General features: G+C 48.7%; 1 protein-coding gene and 1 long non-coding RNA gene across 5 annotated transcripts in view; one reads left to right on the top strand and one right to left on the bottom strand.

Moving 5' to 3' along the window:
* Positions 1 to 21,202, bottom strand: part of CDC42BPB (CDC42 binding protein kinase beta) — a 106,175-nt gene that overhangs the window by 29,603 nt on the left and 55,370 nt on the right. For 2 of the 3 annotated variants that reach the window (XR_013386947.1, XM_077910691.1), the window contains exons 5-17: positions 19,161 to 19,309; positions 14,728 to 14,821; positions 12,618 to 12,818; positions 10,607 to 10,855; positions 8,729 to 8,808; positions 6,784 to 6,950; positions 6,579 to 6,698; positions 6,015 to 6,059; positions 5,618 to 5,751; positions 3,873 to 4,115; positions 1,952 to 2,062; positions 413 to 657; positions 213 to 318 (exon numbers count right to left, since the gene is read on the bottom strand). Coding sequence is in view for 2 of the 3 variants with exons in the window: in XM_077910691.1 (XP_077766817.1) it covers positions 213 to 318; positions 413 to 657; positions 1,952 to 2,062; positions 3,873 to 4,115; positions 5,618 to 5,751; positions 6,015 to 6,059; positions 6,579 to 6,698; positions 6,784 to 6,950; positions 8,729 to 8,808; positions 10,607 to 10,855; positions 12,618 to 12,818; positions 14,728 to 14,821; positions 19,161 to 19,309 (1,944 nt within the window). In the remaining variant the exon portion in view is untranslated. The remainder of the gene's footprint in view (positions 1 to 212; positions 319 to 412; positions 658 to 1,951; positions 2,063 to 3,872; positions 4,116 to 5,617; positions 5,752 to 6,014; positions 6,060 to 6,578; positions 6,699 to 6,783; positions 6,951 to 8,728; positions 8,809 to 10,606; positions 10,856 to 12,617; positions 12,819 to 14,727; positions 14,822 to 19,160; positions 19,310 to 21,202) is intronic. The other variant, XM_077910692.1, reaches the window with a different exon arrangement.
* LOC144321191 (uncharacterized) lies at positions 8,901 to 12,954 on the top strand. Of its 2 annotated transcripts, none has more exons than XR_013386949.1 (2): positions 8,901 to 9,230; positions 12,643 to 12,954. It is a non-coding gene; the product is annotated as an uncharacterized LOC144321191 (long non-coding RNA). The 2 variants fall into 2 exon arrangements; XR_013386948.1 differs by having other exon boundaries at positions 8,901 to 9,216.

Consider the following 21,202-nt stretch of genomic DNA (forward strand, 5'->3'; position numbering starts at 1 on the left):
AAATAAAATCTTAAAAAAAAAAAAAAAAAATCTGAACACATAAGAGGTAAGAGCTGTGGTTTTGGCTAATTAGCAGCTTTGAACCTGATGGGAAACAGCCCATTCAGAAGATCAAACCAGTGACTTTACATAAGCAATAAACTGTGCAAACAACCACTAGGCAGAGTGGACTCGTGAGCATGGACACTAGGGCTGTGAGCGGGGGCGATTACCCTCTCGTTCTCGGCCGTGAGCTTCTTGTTTTCTTCCAGCAGCATGCCTCTCTCCCGCTCATACTTCTCCCTTACTGTGCCCACTGCCTCCTCCATTTCAGTGTGCCTGGGAAGGTACGAGAGAGAGGGGAGTCAGAAGCCTGCAGGGGGCAGGGACACAAGTCTACACTCACAACACAGAGGAGAGTGTGGACACTTACCGCTCTCGCTTTGACTTTTCCAATTTGTCTTTTAACATGAGAACTTCCTTCTGCAGGGCCAGCTGGTGGCTCTCTGAATCGTGCACCTCCTTTTTCACATTTTTTACTTCCAGCACATGGGAGGCCTCCCGCCTGACCAATTCTTCTTCATAAAATAGGACTTTCTTCTCAAGCTCAGATTTGATTTTGGAAATCTCCTGCTGATGTTCTAAGGTGGCACCTGGTCCTCGGCCTCCTTGCTTCATCTGAAGATAAAGGGTAAGTAAAGTCAACCACAGAGCTCTGTGTCCTCCCTCAAGAGCCACGCGGCCTGTCATCCCTACCACATGCAGGCACCCCTTCCCTGCCAGTGACAGGCACTGCAAAGGATTTATCTGGCCTCAGTCATGAAGTCCTTCTCACAACAGTCAGGCTGGTTCTAGGGGTAGACAGTATCTGCCTTGCTGAAGGGATGTGCCCAGATCTGCCCAGCACTGCAGAAGCTCTGTGTCTACACCCTCACACAAATGGTCTCCAAACCTCCTCACAGTTTGTTCATCATGCAACAATATTCTTTTGAAGGCTATGTGTCGAGCACCTCTGTGGTAACAGGGTAACACTGAGGTCGCTGCTTCTGTGGGGCAGAAGGGAGAGCCTGATAACAACCCAGCAACGAAGCAACAAGATGCTAACACAAAGCAATGCAACAAAGACTGGGGGATGGCACAAAGTTGACAGTTAGAGAAGGCAACGTTGAGGTGGTAACACATGAAGCGCTGTGTCAGGCAATGAGCAGCAAGGCAAAGGCACCGAACTGGAGCTGTGGACACAGCAAGAGGGCATCGGGGTGGTTGGGGCAGGCAGAAAAGGGAAGTGCGGAGAGGGAGATGTCAGGGGGAGGAGTCATTCCAGAGCTGCAGGAAGCTACTGGGGACACCAAAGGTGGGATGTGTCCCAACTGTGATAAGCTCGCTGTAGCAACCGCACGGGGAGCAGCATGGCAACAAGCACTCGGGCACTAGGGAGAAGTCCAAGCCCATGGGGGGCTGCCACCAGCTGGACCAGAGGGCAGCAAGGACGATGGAGAGAAACTGGCACCTCCAAGATAAGTACTGAGGGAGAGGTGACAGATTCAGCTGGTGAAGCGTCTGCCTTTGGCTCAGGTCATCCCAGGGTTCTGGGATCAAGTCCCATGTCGGGCTCCCCGCTCAGTGGGGAGTCTGCTTCTCCCTCTCCCTCTGCCCCTCCTACCCCGCCACTGCATGTGCTCTCTCTCTCTCAAATAATAAAATCTTAAAAAAAAAAAAAGAAAGAAACCCAAGACAAATGGCAGGTACTGGGTATTAGTTTACAAGGGCTTCCTATAAATTGCCTGAGGCTTTTTATATATAAGAAAAAAAAATGAAGCAACTTGGGCTTTTAAAGCGAAAAGCTGTCCTAAAGGCATGGTCGTGAGCTGCCACCTCTCCACATCCCACGTCTCATCTGCAGCCACCGGTCTCTGATGAGCCCACCACGACAGTTAGCAAGGGTGACCGTCTAGCCTCTGGCAGACACTACCTTGAGGGCCTCAAGCTCACTTTCCACTTGCTTGGAGAAGTTCTCACTGTGCTCACGAAGCTTGCGCTCCCTGGAGGCCTCGGCAACGGCATCCTCCAGTCGAGCTTCCAGCTGCAAGAAGAACGCCACTGCTTACTGGCCTGATGCCGGCCCTCCCAAGGCCCTGGGCCAGCGCAGTCCTGAGGCCCTTCATAATTCTTCCCTCCTCACAGATTTCAGCCCCCATCATATAATGGCTGAGAAACACACTTCAAGGCTTATCTCGAAAGGCTAGTTAGTAATAAAACAAGTTTAAATTCTAATTTAAATCAATAATTTGGCATTAAATTTCTAGGAAGGATGCAGATTGGTGAAACAAATACTTTGGACATCTGGAGAACACAAATTCTTCTATTAAACGACAAACGTCACATGAGAGTGGGGGGACAGCGGAAGAATCGCATGTTCCCATTACTTTAAAGCAGATCCCAGGCCCCACAGCGACTCATCCAGAGTGCGAATGGTAATGCTTAGTTACGGGTTCCGCTGACCAGAGTTACTGCTGGCTACAACTACAAATATATCTGGGTTTTAAGACAAATGGAGAGGAAAACAAATAGGCATTTTGAGACCAAGTGACAATGAGCACATAAGTTTCAGGCCTTCTGATTCAGTGTGCCAAGCAATTTCTAACAGAATCCAAACTAAGGGCTGCTTAAAATCTGCCCCTCATTAATGGAAGAGCATCTAGAGTATCTTGACAGCCAGTTCTCAAAGTAGTGTCTTGAGACCCTTTCGGGGGGTATCAAAGGGTCTTCTTTTTCTAATTACCTGGGTTTTCTTTAAATACTTTATGCAAAACATGGCAGACTGAATGCAGAAATAGGCATACCAACCTACGTGTTTATTAAGCCAGTTATTAAAGAAAAGAACAAAAACACAAAAATGCCACTCCCCTCACTACATAGGGGAGGCAGTCACCTTTCATAGAAAATGCTACTTACGTTAACATGTAACGTAATGCTATTATTCAGGTTATTGCTAAACTGAAGAGAGTATCTTAATATCTAACATGGTAAACATGAGAAGCCGTAACCTACACAAACAAAAGCTCTTTCAGGGTCTCGGGTCTTTAAGAGCATAAAGCCATCCTGAAAGCAGGTCCAGAGCCTCTGGGCTGACCTGAAGGCACACCTGGCTGAGCCTGGTCTTCCCACTGCTCCCACCTGCTATGGACCTGGGGCTCACCTCACTTACGCTGTGCTGTATCGATCGCATCATGACACGTTTACATTACATTTGTTAGGCACGAATACCTTCTCTTTGCTTTAAAAGGTTATTTTTAAAAATCAGGACCCTAGAACATCTCTTAATAATTTCACAAATAGATACTGAGGGCTGAGAAATACAAAATAAATACTTGGCAGGTCAACTTACTTGGTTTCTCATAAAATTTAAGATTTTAAAGTAATTTATAGTATTCAAGCTAAATTCTCCAAGATGTTTTATTAAGATCATACAAAGGTCCAGGGCACCTGGGTGGCTCAGGCGGTTAAGTGCCTACCTTCAGCTCAGGTAGTAGACCTGAGAGTGCTGGGATGGAGCCCCATATCAGGCTCCCCGCTCAATGGGGAGTCTACTTCTCCTTCTCCCTCTGCCTCCTCCCCCAGCTCATGCATTCTCTCAAATAAATAAACTATTAGGGATCCCTGGGTGGCGCAGCGGTTTGGTGCCTGCCTTTGGCCCAGGGCGCGATCCTGGAGACCCGGGATCGAATCCCCCATCAGGCTCCCGGTGCATGGAGCCTGCTTCTCCCTCTGCCTGTGTCTCTGCCTCTCTCTCTCTCTGTGACTATCGTAAATAAATAAAAATTAAAAAAAAAAAAAAAAAAGATCTTATAAAAGTCCAAATAGCACAATCCCTGAAACAGCTAAAAAGCTACCTCCTTCCTGAACTTCTCAGACTTGCGGATTTCCTGGCGCATGGAGTCAATCTTCTGCATGGCCACCTCCACTTCCTCCTCTTTGTCCCGGAGCTGCCGAGACACCTTCTGCTTCTGGGAGCGGAGCTCTGCCATGCGCTCATTGAGCTCTGAGAACTCCTGTAGGGCCAACTTTCGTTGCTGGTGGGCATCTTTGAGTTCTCTGGCCTGGGATTTCAATCGCTCTGAAGCTTCAACCAATTGCTGAATAGAAAGAATGACAGATGTTTTATATTTGCTTAACAAAGACATGGGAGGCTGGAAGCTCACTCTTCCCCAGCAAACGCTGGTTACGGACCATGGCCAAGATCCAAAACCTCTCCTCTTTGGAAAAAGCCCTTTGCTCAGCCCCAGCACAGCTATGAGCAGCCTGGAAAAAGCACACCTGAGCTGAGGTGCTAAGCATCAACCTCACTCCAGGGAAGACTCCGCAACCACATGGCAACCGGAAGCTCAAGCTCCCCCAGCCAGCTTGGAGGCTTGCTCACAGTGGCAAGTCTGGCTCACCAGTTTCAACACCCCCTTCCCTAATCCATCCATACAATCACAAAGGTGGATGAAGCATGAATGTGGTCATCAATCCAGTTATTTAAATAGCAGTATCAGGAAAGTACATGTTACGTATGAAAAGCCTAAGATTTCCACCAAAATAAGGAATCACACAAAAACGATCATTGAACACCTAACCCCTCACCAGAGAGAGATTTGGAAGTGGTTGTCTCTCTGGCTGCATGGGTGACATGGCCTCACCACCGGCTGTCCTAGGAGCCTCACCTCCCTGCAGCTGATTCCTCAACAACTGGGTGGCACAGTCACTGTGGCACCTGTTGGTCTGGTACTGGAAGTAGCGGATCTGAACAGATTAGCATGGTGGTTCCCACCACGAGGAGGGGATTGCCTCCACCACGCTGTTCTGGGCCAGGCTAGCTAGAGTAATGCGGGGCCTCCTGTCCCACGCTGCGCTTCCAGACAAGGCGCCGTGGTAGGATACCGTGGTGAACTGAACAATCTGGGTTTGAAACCCTGCACATTTTAGAAAACAGATCATAAACTATAGACTTAACGACTTAAGTGTATAAGTGAATATATTTTAGAAAATAGGATCGTGTTGTATGAACACACTGGTATCTAAACATACGGTTTGATGTATTTTACTGAAAATCAAATTTATAAAAGACATTTAAAGGGAACTGCACAAATTTCAACAAATGATCTGTCTTGCAATGCCCTGTCATAAGGAACAGCTCACTTCTGAAAGAAGAGGGGGTTGGGGAGAGGCCACTGCAGGTGGCCTGATGGAGTGGGAAGGGTGAGGACTCTGGCACCAGAGTCAAGCAGGTGACCTTAGCTGGGTTGGTTGCTGTGGACCCTGAGAGAGACCCTCCATGGGGAGCCTCAAGGCCTCCACACCATCATGTCCTTACTTTCACATAGGGGGTATAGCACCCAGGGCAGGGTGGTCAGGAGCCAGGACGAGCACTGCAAAGTGTGTGCTGGCTGTAGCAGGGTACCTCACAGCCAGCCAGGAGGCGGAGTGGCCAGCAGGATCCTTGGGCAATCTTGCCTCTCAGGGGCTGCAGGCAGCACAGGCCAGGACACACACAAACAAGGGTCCTGGAAGAGGCCCTCAGACCTCTGCACAACTTCAACCTCACAACCTCGAAATCATTTAAATCTTTCTCACGTTAAACTACATCCTGAACTACCTTGTGAAAATCCTCCTTCTCCTGTCGCACCACGCGGTACTGCTTTTCCAGGCCTTTCAGCCGATGTGTGGAGTCCTCGTGTTCTTGGCGAAGGGTCACCGTGTCCTCAAGCTGCCGCTCAAGCCTGTTTGAATCTGAGCGATAGGGAAAATAGACCATGTGACTTCCTGAGAGTGAATTATTTAATCATTCCTCATGCTCTCTATCATTTAGCAGCTTTCTCACTTCCTCACACAGGTAACCTGCTGTGTCAAGTGTCATGTGCTCAGCCACCCACATGAGCTGACCATAGGTAGGTGACGGCTCTGCCCCAAGGGCTGGGGGTCCTCCTGTCTCAGTGCAAGCAAGCACGGGGCAGCTGAGGGGCGCAGGAAGCCTCAGTGTGTAACTGACTCACCTGGGCCCTTTTCAGCATCAGGACGGGGTGGGAGGGGGGCGGTTTCTAAGGCAGGAAAAGGAGAGAAAGAATAGGGTGAGACAAGAGTCAACTGCCAGGCTGACACATGTGTCAGGCTAAGACTAAAGAGTGATCGGAGTAGGAAGCTTTGATAATCTAGGAACCACAGAAGATGGATGGAAGGACAGATCCACACCTACAACACTGAGGAAAGTGGGCCAGGTCACCAAGGAAAGCCTTGGGAAGAAGTAAGCTGTGGCAATTCTGTCTCAGGGCTACAAGGAGAGGAATCAAGACAGAGAAATGTAAAATGTTGTGAAGGTTTGTGGATGAGATACTAGAAACAGATTCTAGCTGCAACTATAAAATCCTATTATGTGGGCTAAGCAAGGTGCAGAAATCACCTCAAGTGAACGGACAAAACAGGAGACCTCTAAGTAGGTGCACTGAAGCCAAAGCTTTTTTTTTTCCCCCTTTTTCACCTTACGAAAAGGACTGAAAATTTTCCCCAAAGGGATGAATGCCCAAGAACAGAGACCAGGCAGTTATCATTAAAACACCTACCTGCTATTTTATTCTTTAGACGCTCGATCTCTTCGTTTAGCTTTTTGATTTCCTTATCCCGGGCCGAGCTGCCCAGGGCGCGGGTGGAGCCGTGCAGGGACTGCACGGTCTGGGTGGACTCTAGGGGAGGGAGACAGGGCGTGAGGGCAGGCCAGCGCCGAGGGCAAGTGGGCCGAGGCCGCGGGAGGCTGGGCGCTGCCCTCACCTTGCAGCTTCCTGCTCAGCTCCAGCTTCTCCTGCTCCAGCCTCCGGATCCGCCTTTCATAAGCTTCCACCTGTAGGCTGTTCTCCAGGTCCCGCTGCACACCCTCGTCTTTGGTTAATGTGCTGGACTGCATTATGCTCTTCAGAGAGCCTCGGTCAGAAAAACAGCTGCAATAAAGCAATAGGGTTTTCTGATCTACTGAGAATTCAGTGAGTTCATCAGCATTTTAAAACTTCCTGGGGCAAAAGACAAGTCTTCCAAACAGGCAAACAAAATACCTGTGAAAAAGACTATTATTTATCGAGCCAGAATTCAGAGTCTCCCTTATGGCTAATTAGTGGATGACAGGGTGATTAACAAGAACGTGCCCTCTAAGGTGGTCAAAGAAAACCCCTCTGCAAAGGAGGGAATGTAATTTCTACGTCACCACTTATGCTCAACCAGAAATGTAACAGGAGATGGTATCCTGTGGGTAGCTGGGTGCGGGGGCCCGGCAGAGGGCCCAGGGGATGGCCCTGGACACTGAGGCCACCAAGGGCTTCCTGCTTCTGCCACTGACTGGCTGAGAATTTCAGGGAATGGGCCCCTCAATCCTCTGGGGCTCATCCTCCCCTGCAGACTGAACAACCTGTCTGGTTCTCTCAACTCCAGCACTGTGCGTGGCACAGCTACTGACCAGTGACCACCAAGTGCATACCACACACACAGTTATGAAAGCCCAAGGTGATTCTCTCACTCAGAGCTTAGTTCTTGAGCAGGTCCACAAATTATTTAGTTCTTGTTTTTAATGTGACAGTGATGCCAGGGAGACTCCTGAGTACTGCTACACTCAGAAGTCCAGCAAAGGCACCCAGCACACACACGTTTATGGAAGGGCCTGGCCACTGATTCTCAAAAGTGGCTCAAGAATGCTGTGCTACGCCAGCACCATGGGTTCTGTTCCAGAAGGAGAGACCTGGGCTTGACCTGTCATACTAGAGCCTTGGTAGGTGGGCCTGGAACCTGAAGGTTTAACAAGTACCTACTGAGCTAGAATGGCCCAGAAAAATCAAGAACCTCTGTAAGCAAGATTAATAGGTCATTATGCCTACTGCATTTTGGACCGCTTCCTGTGGACTACAAAGCATCAACTATCACTTTGGCTCTAGTGCTGCTTAACCCTGGCACCTCACACCAAGGGAGCTCCTATGAGCTCAAGCAGAAACAACCTCCTCCTGAAGGAACTCTCATCAATGCACGTAGGAGCTGCTAGAAGGTACCTGGAGTCAAGTGTGTGGCCCTCCTTCAGGCACTGAGTGATTCCATCTGTTTCATTTTGTCTGCCTTTCCTCCTGCCTCAGGTTCTTTAAAAGCCAGCGACAGCTCGGCAAAGAGGCCCATTCAAGAGAGAGGCTGACAGGTACAAATAGTCACCATGGTCCTCAGGTGCTGGAGCTACACCTGGGGCTTCTGCTCTCGCCTCTTCCATTAAGCCTGGGACTGTGCTCCAGCTCCATGGTGGAAGCTACAGAGCTGTGGCTAAAATCCTTATGAAAGTAGGGCATGAGCAGGGAACAGGGCTGCTAGCTTCGGCCACTGACATTCTCTCAGAATAAATCTTGCCAACACTCATGGTCTGTAAGTCAGAAGTCAGCAAACTACCTCCCATGAGCCAAGGATGGGTTTCATATTTTCACAGCGTTGTTAAAAAAGCAGTAGACTATATAACAGAGATAGGAGAAGAGTCTCCTGTTTGTAGAAGTCGTCGCCTGACCCTGCTACATGTCACTGTGTAGTCATCAGGTGTCCCATTTAAAGGACAAATCTGTCCACAGCTCCCTTGATCATGACCCCCCAACACCGATGCAGGCACACACCCGCACAGGAACATCCCCCCTCCCCAATTCAGACTGCCCATCTAGCCCAAGGGAAGGCTCTGCCTGGGGAATGATAAATCCAGACCTACCTTTCTGTTGTAAATGTAAAACCGATGAACGGCAAATGTAACCCGGAGAAGCCCGTATGAGAACCAGGAGGTAATATATCCTGCATAAGAACACATACAACAAAATGAAATCCGTGTTCAAACAAAAGGAAAGAATGTTACAAATCAGTGAAGTCAGGGGTCAGAACAGAGAATCCTGGAGTACACAGTGTTCCCGCCAGGGAGCGAGCGCAGCACTGGCAGGTTTACAGTTCTTGGGCCTGGCAGTGCCTGCTGCATGCACAATGCAGTTAAGAGAACACACACACTGCTTCAGATGATGATACTGTCACAGGCCCAACTTGCATCACACCTGTGACGCCAAACCTGCTGAAGCCACAGGAGCCACTGCTTGACACGGCCCTGCACAGAGGCGAGCAGACGGGGCAGGAGCACAACCACCTGGAGGCATGGGGGCAGAGGCTGAGGGTTCCCAGGCTCTCGGCAGAGACAGAGGCCAAAGGCAGAAGGTAGAGTATCTTAGGTAAATGTATTGTGAACTCTTCTCTTTCAGTTTTAGGATCCTTCATCAAACACGAAGCCAAAGTTATAATTCATCTGGGAAATGTCAGCATGTAAATAGTTTCTTTAGAGTCTAGGAAAACCCCTTCCACAGCGACACTACTTTGTGCGGTCTATGGCTTGGCTCTTATTTGACTAATTCTCTAGGGAGCAATCAAGACCTTTCTTCTACTTGGATGAACCTCAGGTCCTCTACCCGCAAACCAGGTCACAACAACCTTACAGCCTCTGAGCAAAACTCTCTGGAGCTAAAAGTACCAACTGGTACAGCAGAGGCCCCGTTGGACCAGCCAAACACTGGGCAGCCCCAGAACCAGGACCCCACCTGGAGGACCCAAGACATCAGTGGGAGGACTCGGAACCCACACATGGTCACTGCTGCTCCTAAACCCCTGCTGTACAAAGAAACACACATGAGAACAGAACAGAGAGAACACATGACAGCAGGAAGCCTGTGCGCTCATGCCTGGGGACTGGGGCCCCAGGGGCTTGCAAGTCCACTATGGGGGCACAGGCCAGGCCCCTCGCAGTCTGGAAGTGGTGACAGGGCTGAGGTGAAGCTTTAAGTGGAGCATTGGTGACACTGCCAAATGCCATGAAACTACAGCACAAGTATGTCTGATGAGGTCTGGAAAGGAGCCGTTCAACTCAGTTTTACTTCAGCTGAGGTCATGTGTACCTCGGAGACATTTCGGGTCCGGTTCCCGACCACCATGATAAAGTGACTATCTCAACAAAGCAAGTCAAGTGCATTGTTTACTTTCCCAGCCCACGTAAAAATCGAGTTCACACTACACTACAATCTATTACGTGTGCAACAGCACCGTCAGAATAAAGTATGTACCTTAATTTAAAAATATTTTACTGCTAAAAACTGCTAACCATCACCTGAGCTTTCAGTAAGTCCTAAGCACCGATCATGGATCACTGTAACAAACACATTAATACTGAAAAAATCTGAAACACGGTGAGAATCACCAACATGGGATGCAGAAGTGAGCAGATGTGGTTAGAAAAACTGCCCACAGATATGCTGGAGGCAAGGTTGCCACAAACCTTCAGTCTGTAAAAAAAAAAAAAAAAAAAAAAAAAAAACCAGTATCTGCAAAGCGCATTAAAATGAGGTGTGCCTGTAACCCTTATTCTTTAGAAGGGACATTAAGGACCAAGCTGAAGGCTGGAATAAAAGGTGTATTTTCTTGAAAACAATTGCCAGATCTTTTAAAGTTGGAACCAACACAGTCCTAAGACCGATCACACTGGGAACAACACCGTCCACAGAACACTCTCCATATTCAGACCTACGAGGATACAGCACGAGAGACGGTTTACACTTACAATATTTCTCAGCACGTCGTCATCCACATCAAAGTTAGAGGTGTCAGAAGGGCTGCTCACATCAGGAATGTAAGGTGCCTCCAGGTTCCGTATGTTCTCCCAGTTCAGACCTTCAAAGAACGCATGCTTTTTGAAGTCCTCTATGCCATTCTGGCCCAGCCGCCGCTCTCTGCTGCAGATGAGTCTCTGAATGAGGTCTTTGGCTTCTTCAGACACGTCGGTGACGTGGGATGGAAACTGAAATCGCTCCTGGGGGGTGGGAGGTCGGTGGACACGGGATGAAAACTTACTCAGAAAGATGGAAGATTTATAGATGTTACAGGAAACAAGACAGAGGCAACCACTCCAAAGCAACAGTCATTCCTAATTTCACAGTAACTAAATGCAAGCCATAGCCAGTGAACTGAATTCCAGAAAGGCAAATGAGAAAATCCTTAGTTTTGCTGGTTTCATTCATGGCAGACTTGTTGCCACCTTACACATAAATTAGAACGATAGACTGTCACCCATCGAAGTGGCAAAGGACGCAGACTACACACTGCAGTGGAACAGGCTGGCTCAGCTCCTTGAGAGTGCGTATGCCAGTACCCACAGCAATTCCACTCTGAAAATTTTATTCTACAGAAACCGTCACAAAAAGAACACCTGACATGTTCACAACAGCATTATATTCTGACCAAGTAAACCGCAAATTGCCTAAATGCTCATCAAAAAGAAATCTGTTAAAAAGAGACACGGTGCGTGCACGCATATACACTCCACACACACCACACCCACACCCACACACACCCAACACACACACAAACACCCCACACCCAAACACCCGCCCCCCACACGCACACCCAAGAGAATGGTGTGTTTTTGTGTACTGGGTAGACAGAGCACAAAAAGCCAGACAAAACCCCCTGGTTATATGTGATGTGATGCCATCCAACCAAACATTCCCCCCCACACACCATCCTGCCCCACAAACGCCCAGCACAGCAGCAAGCTTGGGTGCCAAGGCCCAGCTCCACCTCTGTGATCTAGAAACAAGGACGGCAGGAGCACCATGTCACAGGGCTGCATGACAATCAAGTAAGTAGGCACAAAGAAAGCACCAGACCAGGCCCCACAGGGAGCTCAAGCTCAGCACCCACAGCAATTTATAGTTCACTGAGGCCCGTTCTGTACTTTGATAGGGTTTATCACTAAGAAGTGGAGGCAGTGATTTCCACCACCTACCCTCTGCACCTTTGTGTTGTCTGACCATTTTATGGGAAGTGTATATTCATTTACAAGTGAAAACATTTATTTCTACTTTGGGAAAAGTATTTTTTACAAACATGGCTTGCTCTGATTTGAGTTAAATGGAAAATCCCCCCACCATTTCAGGGTTAATCTGCTCCCCACTCAAATAGTTAGTGGGGGACAGGGCTGAGGACAGGTCAGTGGAGAGGGCCATCCTTGGGAGGTGTGGAAGGATGCTGAGAGCATGCTGGCAGAGGGAGGAGGCGGTGTGAGGAAGAAACACGTGACCAAGAGAAACAGATGAGAGAAACATGAGGTGGAAGAGCAAATGGTATGAGGAATAGAGGGGAGGCGGTGGGAGCGGGGGGAAGGTCAGAGTGAAAACCGCACAGCTGGAAAGGGAAATGGAACAGGATCTGGGAGGCGGAGGGACGCTGCCACAGAGGGGCGTGTGGCCCAGTCCTGACAACTGAGGAATCCAGAGCCATAGGTGGAACTGCCCAACTGCTCCTCACCCCGTTGCCCCAAGGCCATGCAGTCAGCACGGATGCCTGCTTCTCCTGGGCCCTGACCCCACCATGCAGCTCTCCTCCCCTTACACCTGCACCTCCTATGTCGGCAGCCTGTGTGGACTCCACCCCCTAACTCCCTCTGCTCCTGTCTGGTGGTCAGCAGCCCCCTCCAGCCCTATCATCTCTTCCCCGAAGATGCTAACAGCTTCCTAGAGGCCCTCCCACCTCCAGGCCTCGAACCAACAGGACATGGAAATGCGGCGTCTTACTTCATGGTTCATGATCTTTCCATAGGTCTCCACAAGCGACTCTGCGTAGAACGGCGTTTCTCCGTACAGCATCTCATACATGCAGACGCCCAGAGACCACCAGTCACACTCGGGGCCATACTTGCCCATGCCGTCCTCCATCGCCTGTAGAATCTCTGGCGAGATGTAGTCAGGAGTGCCCACGGCCACGGAGGATTGAACCTTAGGGGAGAGGGCAGTGTTGGAGGGAAACCCTGGGGGTAGCGCTAATGCCAAATTCCTAACTACTTTCTCTAAAATCGGAACAAATAAGGAAATAATCACGAAATAAAACTGATACATGATCACAATTAAAAAACCTAGTAAGTCAAAATTTAATGCAAATAATTGTTCTCCTGTAGCACCAAACATTGGGCAGTTTCCAGAACACATGAGAATTGTCTCGCATGCCTGGTCTCTCCACGCCCAAATGCCCACCTCAGCCCCCTAATGGCACTGCAATCCCCAAAGGGTGGCATTTCCCACATGCTCTGTCATTATTGCCCAAAGTGTGGTCCAGGGGCCACGTGGTGTTCAGACCGGTCCTTCTCAACCTACGTGTGCACATAGGCCACTGGGGCTCTCATTAAACAAATTCTAGCTCCCAGGGATGCTAATAAGGCTGCTCACTCAGAGCCTACCCTTAATCTCCCAGATGGGAACATCTGGAAGTAGGTCCAGGCACTAGCTGGGTGCTGAGGAATTCCCCAGATGGGGAACCAGAAGGCTAAGACTCCCCCCAAAGGGAAAGAATAGTCCCTCAGCTACTGATGTTAGCAGGAACAGGCCTCAACACAGTGACATGTCTACAGAAAGCTATGGCCAGAGAGGGCAGCGATCACCACAGAGAAACCAAGAGGGAGTAGGTCATCTGAAAAATCAGACTGGTCTTGAAGCACATGGAGAACAGAGTCCAAAAGACTGAGGGTCTGTCCCATGAAGGCCAGACTCTCCTTTGGGTCGTGACAGAGGACAGGGCCATGCGGCATAAGCAGCACCCCAAGTCAGGCTGAGTCACATGACCAAAGTCACTTCTCTGCAGCTCGGCTGTAGGATTTTGTAGTGGGCAGTGGGCAGATTGGAACATGAGGTGGTAACACAGGAGGAGTTTCCTCACGTGCAAGTGAGAAAGGTAACCAACATTCTAGAGCTCAGTCCAAGGCCACTGGTCTTGTCATCAAAGACTGGATTTGAGGATAGCACCAATATATCAACTCATCAATAGGTGGATAAATAGGGCAGCCCGGGTGGCTCAGCAGTTTAGCTCTACCTTCAGCCTAGGGTGTGATCCTGGAGACCCAGGATCAAGTCCCACATTGGGCTCCACATCGGGCTCCCTGCATGGAGCCTGCTTCTCTCTCTGCCTGTGTCTCTGTCTCTGTCTCTCTCCCTCTCTCTCTCATGAATAAATAAAATCTTAAAAAAAAAAATAGATGGAGAAATAAGAGACCAGCTTGGTGGAAAGAGAGTAAAGCCTTGCATCAAGGACCTCTGCTTCTAGATCTAACACACCCACGGAGAGAAAACCCTGACAAGAAGTTACTTGCCTGCAGACAGAAATGGGGGGGGTGAGGGGGCAGTCACAGTGAACCTGACCAGCCTGCACCGGAGTTTTGAGCAGTGATGTGATTTTAGCTGCCTAGCCATGCAAGGAACCCTGACAGCCCCCTAGCTGAAAAGGTATATACATTACTTTTATAAACACAGAAAGCAAAAAAGATGTTTTAGACTTAAGTAGAACATTTCAACTCTCTCTTAAATCGATTTATCTTTTTTTTTTTTTTTAAAGATTTATTTATTTATTTATGATAGAGAAAGAAAGAGAGAGAGAGAGGCAGAGACACAGGAGGAGGGAGAAGCAGGCTCCATGCCGGGAGCCCGACGTGGGATTCGATCCCGGGTCTCCAGGATCGTGCCCTGGGCCAAAGGCAGGCGCTAAACCGCTGAGCCACCCAGGGATCCCTCGATTTATCTTTTTAAATTCACATTCAAACCTTGGTTTCTTAACTGGATCTCAAGGTGAAATTTTAAGTCCTTTCTAATTACAAGCAATACCCCAAATCAAACAGAAAATCTCCAACAAAATACCTACAGTTCCATCGTCATTCATCTTCAAACATGATCCAAAGTCAGCCAGACGGATATGACCATTCACGTCCAAAAGGACATTGTCAGGCTTGATGTCTCTGTTAGTAAAATAAAAAAATCAATTAACCATTTCCACGCTACACATTAGGGAGGTCAAAGCCCTTAACTAGCAGTATACCAGCTGAGCAAATGCAATGTCATTTCAGGATAGCCATGACAATCTCAGGAAAATGTCTCCCCGTAATGCTTTGCTTGGGTATGAATGGTGGTCAGCACCACTACCACTCACTCCTAGCATGAGCTAATTCCCAATCGGGTGACACGCCACTCTTGTTCCCACCACATTGCTGACAAGGTTTCCTGAGTGTCTCCTTTGTGCCAGGGGCTACACTCGACCCCAGGCCTACGACAGTAACCAGCACGCCAAACTGAAATAAACAGAAACAGGAGAGAAAAAAAAAAAACAAAACAAACCCTCAATGAGTCAGGAAAATACAAACTAACAACAGAACCAGACAAAAACGGGAAGAAACAAAGAGTTGACTTAACTCTGGAAGAAACAGAAAAAAAAATCAAAATCTTACCAGATATCATGACTAAATTATAAGGTGCCCAAAGGAAAACAAGTTCAAATAAAGATGTGATGAAAGGCATTAAAGAAAGAGAGGGAAAGATCTAGAAGAATAAAAGGGAGACAAAGCAGTGTAAAGAGTCAGATGGAGGGCAGTTGGAGTGAAGTGGAAGACAGGCTAAGAAGACCCAAAATATAATTAACCGGAGTTCCCAAAGAAATTGAAACAATAAAACATAACTAATACTTGGAACTACAATCTGAGAGAACTTCACAGAAGTAAAAAAAAGGGCCTGTATTTACAGACTGATGGGCCCATCACATGAAAAATTTCCCAATGTCCTATTTTTTTTTGGAACCAGACAGGTTGATACAGAAGGCCACATGGATCAGTTACTGCATAAGGACAACCAGGAAAACCCTAAGCAGAAAGCAGGGGTCTGATGGGGCAACTAGGCCTCCACGGGCTCAGCATCCATGATTAAAGCAGCATGGCTCTGGTGCAGACAGACAACAGGACAGAACAGAATGTCCAAAACCAGACCAACTGTACAAGGAGTGAGTACACGATGAGGATGTTCTCAATCCACTGGGGCAGAGAGACACATGAATAAGTAAGCAGCTCTTGGGAGCACAGGAAGGCCTCTTCAGGACCGAATCAGAGCCCTTCCTCAGGAGGTGCTGCAGAACTGCCCCAACCACCTGCTCCCCACCCTGGCTCTCCATCTTGGTCAGGTTTCCTCTGCGCTATCCTGCATCTCTTCCACGCAGCTCCTTGTTCTAGTTTTTCCTCTGCCAAGACCGTTTTTGTTCTCTGAATATTCCTTTTCATAAAACCACACCACTCTTCTTTCATTCGGAAGCCATGCTGTCTGTTCTCTCCAACGACCTGCCTTTCTACATCTGTGACTCTTCGTTCCTGCCTTTGCTGGGATCCAGGGCTGACCTCTCAGGAAGCCTGGGTGCCAAGCTCCCTGCTCCTGGTTGCCCACTGCTTCCCCTGCCACAAAGCTGGGCCGCAGCTGTTCTGCTGCAGCAGAAGCCCAGCCAGGGGGGTGGGGGGTGGGGTGCACAGCCTGAGGTCACCACAGCCCATGTGCAAGCACAGAAGAGGGCCCAGGGCTATGGCACAGGGCCCGGATCATGTCTGTTAAATGCAGCAGAGCTGGGACGCCTGGGTGGCTCAGTGGTTGAGTGTCTGCCTTCGGCTCAGGGCGTGATCCCGGAGTCCCAGGATCGAGTCCCACATCGGGTTCCCTGCAGGGAGCCTGCTTCTCCCTCTGCCTATGTCTCTGCCTTTCTGTGTCTCTCATGAATAAAAAAATAAATAAAATTCTTTAAAAATATAAATAAATGCAGCCGTGCTATCACTCGTGTGGACAGAGCCCACTTATTTCTGGCCCTACCAAAAGCAGTTCCAACCCCCTTACACCATGTCCATGCCTGGGGTGGGGTGGGACTGACTTTCTACACAACCTGACTTTGAACTTTCTACCAAAAATGCAAAGCCTTCTGGTTTCAGCCTGGGTCATTCAAGCGCTAAGTCTGAATTCTGAGTATTGGATGGGGGGGGGTGCTAGCTACGTATTTAATTCTCCTACTATGCCTGGAGGCCAAACAACAGAGTGAAGCTTCTACATAGCCAATTAAGAAAATAAAGAGAAAGCTTTCTAATTAGGGAAAACAGGGAAAGAATAAACTGTTAATAAGTTGGTCAGATTAATTTCCCTGGAGATCAGTGACAAATGCAAAGACATTTATCTCTGGTAGGAGTTGGGCACAGTCTGTCAGAAAGGTAGAACATAAAATCACAGGTTGAAAACAACTACAATGATCGGTTTAGCAGGCACAACGATACTCAGGGATCCATGGAAAAAAAGAGAAAATCCCTTGTCCCAAACCCCATCGCCCTAAAAAAAGCAACAGTGATTTGGGGGCAGCTCCCTCTGCTTACTCTGTGACACATGGGACCTGCAGCTTGATGCCTGGGGAGGACTTGTGGCTGAAGGCAAGCTGTCCCACACCCCTGCACCTTGGCTTCCCTGCCGAACAGTGAGGTAACACTCATGGCAAGACTGGAAGGGCTGTTCTCCTCAAACTGGGTCCATGGCTACTACTCCTGGAGCAGGAGCTGCGTCTGCTGAGGAAAATCTCCTGACAGGGGCAGAGGCCGGGCCCCAGGCAGGACAGCAGCCGAGCATGCTGCAACGCCACAGGAGTATGGTGGCCTGAGCCTCCCAAAGAGGGAGAGTCACACCCTCCCAGTCCTGAGAGAAGGTGATTTCCAATCTAAAATTCCATACCAGCGCATCCATCAGTCACACATGTGGATGGGATTAAGACACCAATCTCAAAAAAATGATCTCAGGAGCCTCCTTTTCCAGAAACTACAGAGAATATCTGCTACTGAATCGAAAGAATGAACCAAGAAAGGAAGATGTGTGACTCAAAACAAGGGATCTGACCCCAGGGAGATGGGAAGGGAACCTGCCCAGGGGCAAGAGCTCTCAGAATGAGGGCAGAGCACTAGACTCAGGAGCACCCAGGGCCGAAGGGAACAGGAAAAAAGGCAGAGGCAGCTCCAAGAAAAATAGGACTGGGGCTACCTGCTATGTCTGTGTATGCACAGCTTTATAATTTGGTCACGGTGTTTGGAGATCATTAGCTGGCTGCCACTGAAAAGTATGCTTATGAAAAACCAGGTCTGGGGATCCCTAGGTGGCTCAGCGGTTTGGCACCTGCCTTTGGCCTAGGGCGTGATCCTGGAGTCCCAGGATGGAGTCCCAGGATGGAGTCCCACGTCGGGCTCCCTGCATGGAGCCTGCTTCAACCTCTGCCTATGTCTCTGTCTCTCTCTCTGTCTCTCATGAATAAATAAATAAAATCTTAAAGAAAAAACAAACAAACTGGGCTGCTATTAACGCTGGAAGAGATAGTTTATGCAGGTGTAAATACTGTAACTGCAAGGCTCATCTGTAATATTTACACAGGCACTGTAACATGAACAGCAAACGCCAATTTAACCAAAAGTTACCGATTATGGACTGGGATGACATGGGAGGAGAGGAAGGAGAGCGTGTGTGGGAGAGAGGGCTGGGAGAGAGACTGCTGTAAAGAGGAAATCCCCATTTTAATAGATGTGATCTAATCTCCCTCCTCTGCAAAAAAGAACAGCAAGAGAGACCTGTTATTTAGAAATATAAGGTCAATACCAGAAGGAACAGTTTAAAAAGTTGACAAGCTACTGGTGGCCAGTGGAATCCGGGCAAAAGGCAGGAGACTTGTGTACAACTATCTGACTTTGCTAAAAATGAAACAAAACAACAACCCCCTGCCAGACTGATTTCGTGGCCTTAAACAACAGGAAGAGGCAGACGCAGCACCCTCACAGGGGAGCAAGAGACCCAGACCACAGGAGGCACCCAGCCACACTGACCCCTCCCTGAGAGCCAGTCACATTCGTGTGCAGGCTCCCGTGGTGTGAGCCCACCTCCTCTGCTTCATTTTCCTCTGTGTTTTGTTGGGGGGCCATGGAATAGGGAAGGCGTTCTGAGAAAGCAGAAATAGGGAATCATGAGCTAGAGGGTGGGTGGGCATCCCAGGGAGAAGGAACAGCAAGGGAGAGGGTCAGCCAATGTCAGGTAAATAGCAAAGGTGGCTTCAGGTGGCTGACACTCGAGCATCATAATTGTCACAGTAAGGCCAAGATCTCCTGGTGCCAGGCACTGGGGCAGCTCAAAGTGAGGACCTGCTAACTGCACAATCTCTCTGGGTGGCCTGCAACCTGGGGTCTGTGACACAGAAAACTCTGAAAGGGTGTTTTAACACATTAAATGCAGTTTCTGTAAAATGTTAGAGGTGATTACCTGTGTACGTAGTGAAGCTGATGGATGGAATCAATGGCCAACACCATTTCACCAATGTAGAATCTTGCCATATCTTCTGGAAGCTTGTCTTCAAATTTACTGAGCAGGGTCAGTAAATCACCACCCACGTAGTAATCCATGACTAAGTACTACAAATTGGGAAGAGATGGGAGAAAACAGAGTATTTAGTCAGCACTAAGCCTGAAAACTAAAGGCCAAACTTCCACCATGGAAGTTTCTGGCTCTTTACGTCTAATCCATGGCTTGCTCCTATGTCATCCAAGATTTCCCTTTGATGTATCATAATACTGCTGTACTTTCAAGTTAGGCATTTGGCAGAGAACAAATTTCAATAGATAGTATGTTTAATCAATGGAAAAAGTGACCAAACGGTCTGGTGCTGGAGAAGGCACAATAAAAACTAGAGACTGAGGGATGCCTGGGTAACTCAGTGGTTAAGCATCTGCCTTTGGCTCAGGGCGTGATCCTGGGGTCCTGGGATGGAGTCCTGCATCGGGCCTGCTTCTCCCTCTGCTTATGTCTCTGTCTCTCTCTCATGAAGAAATAAATAAAATCTTTAAAAAAAAAAAAAAGCTAGAGACCCAAAGAAGAGACACGTTTAGTGATCTATCAAGTTCTACTGGGTTTAAAATAATTCTCCAGGCCCTTACATCACAGGAAGAAGACACCAGACCAGAGGAGGAAGGTGAGTTATCTAAAACCACATGAAACTAGCAGCTCTTATTAGAAAGCCAATCCCATGAACAAGCTGAAAGGGTGCTATTTTTGAGTACATTCCCACGAAAAATCAGAACGTCTACTGCTTATGTAGCAATTAAAGTACAAAAGAAAAAGGCCCAGGTGCCAGGTGTCCCTCCGTTGGGAGCCAGCTCGTCCCAGGGCTGGAGGTACAGGGTGGCCTTCTGTCAGAGGACAGCCTCTTGGTGTAGCACCCTGAATGCTCTGATGCCTGATGGGAGTGTCTAGGTCAGGGAGGTCCAGGATGGGTAAGGCCATCACAGCTAGAGTCAGGGTGGCAGCTGCCCCACACACTGCTGGGGCTACCAAGTCCCTGGGACTGCTGGAGAAGCAGGCAGGCCTAGCCTCAGAGGAATCATTTCCCTGAAGCCACTTTCCTTCGAGGAGAGAGATGCTCTGGTCTGAGTAGTTAACTAACCAACAGAGGGGAAATACTACTTCCTTGTTTATTGACCCAGAGAAACAATCACTTCATATTTACTAAGAACCTACCAAAAATACAAGCTTCCACTCAGTGAGCAACTACTATGTTCTGTGCTTTCAGGCTCTGATTTACGCCTGTAATCTCTGTGAATGTCCACTGCAGTCCTGCACAATCCCATTTTACAGGTGAAGTGAGGCCTGAGGATACACCCAAAGTCACCCAGCCAGCAAGTGACACAGCTAGGATCTGAACACAGGCAAGTGGATCTTTAGACCCACAATGCTAAAGACAGCCCTCAGTGCCTCATAAGAGAGGAGAGTAGGCACCATGCTGTTGGGCTCATCTGACAGAGGAGCCTTCACTCTAGGCCCTGCTCTCAAAAGCACTTGTACTGACAACCCTCCCATCCCGCCTCACAAACAGCTCTCAGGACTCACCCCCCGCCCGATCTCACAGCACTGTAGCACTGTTGCCTACCTGTCCAAGGGTAGGAGTTCTGTGTAATTACATCCCCCCTCACTCACACCTGCAACAGCTCCTGTTTCACGGAAGACCCTGGATAGCACTCACAGAGCTAGTGCTTTCCCCTGTTCACTCACTCATTTGCTCATTCACTCTCAGCCATGAGCCCTCTAAGGCAAGGGGTGCTCCTCCACAGAGCTGACATCAAGGGGATAAACAGAGACTATAAGTAAGCATGCGTATAGTCACAATAATTTCAGAGACCACTAACCACAGAAGAAGCAAGGAGTGGGGGTGAGGCCAGGCCCCACTCTAAGGGCTAGGAAGCTGCAATCTGATTTACTTTACAAGTCTTCACTGACTGCCCAGGAAGAGGAGACTAGAGAATGAAGGCCAA

This window comes from Canis aureus, chromosome 9, assembly GCF_053574225.1.
Source record: "Canis aureus isolate CA01 chromosome 9, VMU_Caureus_v.1.0, whole genome shotgun sequence".
In the NCBI taxonomy this organism is placed as follows: Eukaryota; Metazoa; Chordata; class Mammalia; order Carnivora; family Canidae; genus Canis; species Canis aureus.